The 5,289-nt window shown below is 28.7% G+C and overlaps 1 protein-coding gene across 1 annotated transcript; it reads right to left on the reverse strand.

Moving 5' to 3' along the window:
- Positions 1 to 1,077: 1,077 nt before the first annotated feature.
- Positions 1,078 to 1,530, reverse strand: LOC102585172 (calmodulin-like protein 3). The gene has a single exon (XM_006353765.1). It carries the CDS (start codon positions 1,528 to 1,530, stop codon positions 1,078 to 1,080), a length of 453 nt encoding a protein of 150 aa, XP_006353827.1.
- Between the last annotated feature and the right edge of the window lie 3,759 nt (positions 1,531 to 5,289).

A 5,289-nucleotide genomic window follows, 5' to 3' on the forward strand; every position in this document is an offset into this window, starting at 1 on the left:
ACTAAACTTATTTGATTGGTTCATAATTTGTTTTTTAAAATAAATGATTAACCTAGTAAATTGAATTAAATGAACTAAAAAAATCGACGATGTCATTTATTTATTTTCGGAATATGCACTATAATATTAGTAACTCGATCTTTACACCTTTCTAAAGAATCTTGATGATTTTTAAAGTAACATATGATTAAATGTGCACTAATTCAAAATTTAGAAAAAAATCTAAAAAGTAGAATACTGCAAAATAAAAGGAAAGACACTAGAAAATTTAAAAGCTCGATAGACCAGGGTAAAAGTAGGAAGAACATAAATACAAAATGACAATATAAGTTAAATTTAGCGGATTAAAATTAAAATTTTCCTCTCATGTCACTCGATTTTTCATCTTGTAACTTTTACGTGTTTACTTCTTTATACTTCGAAACCCCTCAACAAAAATTCTAGATCCGCCACTGATAACATTGAGTAACAAAATACTGTAAACATTTTACTGAATGAACAAAACAAGCAAAGATGAGAATATAATACAATGAAAATCAAGAACACTACATGATTAATGTATAGGAACACATGTGCAGAAATAGAGCTATTCCATCTGTTCCATATTGGTTGATCATTTTTCTTTATACGCATATATTAAGAAATCATAAATAAGAGGATAATTTTAGTAATTTATCCCCCTTAAAAAACTTCTTGAGAATTTTACAAGTAAATGTGAACGCTTTCAAAAAGAATTAATTGCAAGGGTAATGTAGGAAAAATCTAATTACTATACTTTCTTAATTTAGTAAAGTGGACAACTAATATAATATAATTGTTTTTAATAAGATGATCAACTGGTATGGAACGAAGATTACATCTTTTCATATGAAATGAATAAATCTCATAAACGCAATTGACTTTTTTTTGAACAATATTAACAAGAAGAAAGAAAAATAAAAAGATGAAAAAGTCATACATGCAACTGTATATTTGATTTGATCAAACTATTTAGGACTGTTTTCGTATCTAGCTTCTAAATTTTCAAATATCATTCATTTCAAATGTTTTAAAAACTTTGTTTTTTAATTGAGCTAGCTAGCTCAAAGAAGCAAATCCACCACGTTTCATCATTTGTCTAAATTCTTTGTAATCAACCATTCCATCACCATCCACGTCAACTTTTATGATCATTCTTTTACAATCTTCTAGGGTTTTTCCTTGTTTCAAATTCAACGATGACAAAACGGATCTCAATTCCTCCACCATGATGAATCCATCACCATTTTGATCGAACACGTTGAAAGCTTCTCTCATAGCTTCTTCTTCATCTTTCTCATCCATTATCGACTGATATAATGTCCCAAATTCCTCCATGTCTACATATCCGTCTCTGTTTATATCTATCTTATCGATCATTTGCACCAATTCCATTTCAGGAATGTAAATTCCCAAATTCTGCAACGAATCGCTTAGCTCCTTTCGCGTAATTTTACCATCTCCATTTCGATCGAACATATGAAAAACTCTACGTATCTCTGTTGGATCCATCAAACCCTAGCTAACTATTCTATTAAACAAAATTTATATTGTTTCTTTTGAAAATTTGTATGGTGATTATAAATTTTAATTCTGGGACTAAATGTGTTGTAAATTTGTGAAAAGACAAAAAAAACTTAAAGGGCCAAATAACTAGGAAAATGATTTAGGGAAGATACTAATTACTAATATAGCAAAAAGGAAAAAAAAGGTAGAGAAATTAAAGAATGATTTTGAGGATACCCACTAATATCGTTGGATCACTCATTTAAACCTTGTTGGGATTTAAAATTTTTCTTATAAGATAATATCTACGTAAATTCAGAATATATATTTCAAATCTCTCTGTCTCTCTGTCTCTTTTTATTCATAAAGGATAAACGGCTATAATAATATGATTTTACATTATGACAATTGACAATATAATTTACATGATTATTTTAAAATATAATAGGGAATGCTTCTTATCCTAAGTTAGCATATATATATATATATATAACTTGAATGTTAATTACTATAATATCCCTAAGATGAGTTGTGACTTTTTCGATAAGTTGTGACTTTTTCCGAAAGGTTGTGATTTTTCGATGTGTTGTGACTTTTCCAAAGAGTTGTGACTTTTTTCAATAAACTGTGACTTTTTCCAAAGAGTTGTGACTTTTTCAATAAGTTGTGACTTTTCCAAAGGGTTGTGACTTCTCGAAAAGGTCATGACTTTTCAAATAAGACAAAAAATATTTGTTCATACTACCCTTTGTTGACTATAAATAGAGGGGCTTCCTCTCATTTTTCAACCACAGTTTTTTTAATCTTCTACTCTTCTTTTTCTTGCATTTTGAAATTTTTTGTGTGATTTATTATCTTTGAGTGAGTTTGAAGTTTAGCGGAATATGAGGTACCACTATTCTGATGAAGTAAGTTGTTCTATCCTGAGAGGGTATATTACATAACCTCGAGTATTTGAGGAAAATAATTTTGTTGATATAATAATTATTGTTATACTTTATATACATTAATATGTAATGTTTCAATATATGAAGTTAACATGATGTAGTCTAAATTCATTTTTTTTGTTAACAATTTCTCTTGTGATGTAGATATATGGTTTTGAATATCTTTTCCAAAATTAAGAGAATTGTCACGATTTATTTTTTATGTTGAAGACAAAAGAATGACTTTATTTATCAATGCTACTTATGTGATTTAGACTCTCATGAAGTTTGCTTCAAAATAGTTATTACTATATAAACATTGCCCTTTTATTTTACTTATTTACTATTTCTTAATATTTCAGTATTTTAGACGAAGAAAAGTTCATATGACTTGTAATAATGCCAGTTGATGTTTGTATTAGTTTAATTTTTATTATTTATTTAATAGTTAATTTATGAGATAAATGTTTTCATTAATCCAAATATATTTATCTGGATAGGTATTTGTATTTAAATTAAAGTATTATATGGTACAAATGTATCATCAAGTTAACAAGATCTTCTAACTTCAAAATATATTATTTTAAAATGTTCCGGAAAAATAAAACGCACAACAAATGTGAAAATATGTGAATATATAAAATGTAGTTATTCTCTTCACATGTTCATATGACATCTAAACATCTGGTTAGATGACAAGAAAAATACAAAGCAAATATTGTCTATAAGGTAATATTAGTGAGATAAGACTAATTACATTATTGAAACCTCAATCAAACTGAAATAAATATATACATTATTGCATTTAACTAAATTAAAAATTTTCATTGACCATCTTCATAGGTTTGTGTGAATAAGAGATATATACAACGATCCACGTTGAACATTCACAAAAGAAACTGCAATATTATTTTTTTCTAAGCTTATTATTCAAATCTTCGCTTAAATAAGCAATACTATTTACTATAACATATATTTTTAGAATTGGAAATCACATGCAATGCACGTGTCAAAAAATTAGTACTTTATTAAAAGCATGAATGTCTTAGAAATATTTTTTGAACTTTTTATCCTTTATTAAAAGACTTCGCTTTAGACAAAATCTTTAATTTAAAAACTAATTGTTATTTACTATTTTTTAAAATCAATTATAATTTACTAATTCTATTAATATTTAAAATATCAAAACCTAGTAAATATGTTATTGTATCCTAAAAGTCTTACGTAAACATGTGTTCATAATAGACATCGCCCAAGTCAGTTGTTCATCTAAAATAGGATCCTTAAAGTTTCCACTTTAAATAATGATTCCTATTAGAATAGTAAACAAGGAAAAATTACTTAACTACACTCCTTTACTTACCTTAATATCCATTTATCCCTACTTATTTCAAAAATTTCAAAAATCCCTTATTTTACCTATGTATCCCATGCACAATGCTATGTATCCCGTGCACAAAGCTATGTATCCCGTGCACAACGCTATGTATCCCGCTATGTGGAATGTATCAAACCTAATGTATCCCGTGCACAACACTATGTATCCCGCTATGTGGGATGTATCAAACCTAATGTATCCCGCACACATCATTTTTAAGGGATTTTTGGTAAATAGAAAACTAGAAGGGATAGGATGTTATTTAGTACTTATAATATGTGGTTCCTATAATTTATATACATTTTTTTATCCGTGAAAGAACATGGTTATTCATCATATATTGAATTGATGTATACACCAAATACGGATAAGTTTTACTCATATATATATTTTCCTAAAATACTCATGTGCTTTGTTATCAATCATTATTCTCTTTGTATAGTAGTTGATTCCTCATATACTTATATTATTATATTGTTTGGGAAATCAAATTAATAAGAATAAAGGAGATTATGATAGATCAAATATTTGTGTCCAATGAAATTACAATTATATATATATATATATTCAGTTTAAATACTATTGGTAGAATACAAGGAATACTTCATCCATTCATGTTTATTTATCCAGTATTGATTTGATATGTCACGTTCCGAGCCTACACCCTGGACGCGACTGGCACTAGAGAACCATTGTTGGCCCCAAGCAAACCCTTGGCCTGGCTAAACTCTTAGTGGAAGACTTACTCAACATTAGATGAACTCAAAGATAAAGCTTTAACTCAAATATCTCAAAATAATAAACTCAGAAATATATAAGAACATTCAACTGGCCAAAAGAAGGCAACTCAAGTCTGAAACATTAACAATGAAAATGAAAAAAAACTGTCTACTATTGTCTATCTATAAAGCCTCTAATAACTATGATGGAAGTCGGAACAAGACCCACGACGTCCTAACAAAGTTAAAAGTAAATGGAATCCTCCGGAAGCAAGGAAACTAACCAAAGCTAACTCGAACAACAAGTGGTATCAACGAATCGCCTGTTGATGACCCTTGTTACCTATATCTGCATCATAAAATGATGCAGGCCAAATGGCATCAGTACATTGAATGTACGAGCATGTAAGGGGAACACTTAACATAACCTGCAAGCTTGAACTGATAAAAGGAGAACATACTTACCTCAACTCAACTCATGGATACCCAAGAGACTCAAAGATACTCAAGAACTCAGAAGTACTCAACTCACTTCAATATAAAAGAAAATAATAAGATGCATTATAAAGAAAGTTGTTAAAACAGTAATGTGTAACTCAATGTATTTAAAAATACAATAAAACTCTTTTACTCTTAATTGGGAGATTCTCTAAGCGACACCCATCACTATGAGCTATGTGATGATACATCATCTCGCCCATGCTGCCAAAACTGTCTTATACCTTGCTGGAGTATAAGACAT

The sequence above is a fragment of the Solanum tuberosum genome, unplaced genomic scaffold, assembly GCF_000226075.1.
Source record: "Solanum tuberosum cultivar DM 1-3 516 R44 unplaced genomic scaffold, SolTub_3.0 scf00161, whole genome shotgun sequence".
In the NCBI taxonomy this organism is placed as follows: Eukaryota; Viridiplantae; Streptophyta; class Magnoliopsida; order Solanales; family Solanaceae; genus Solanum; species Solanum tuberosum.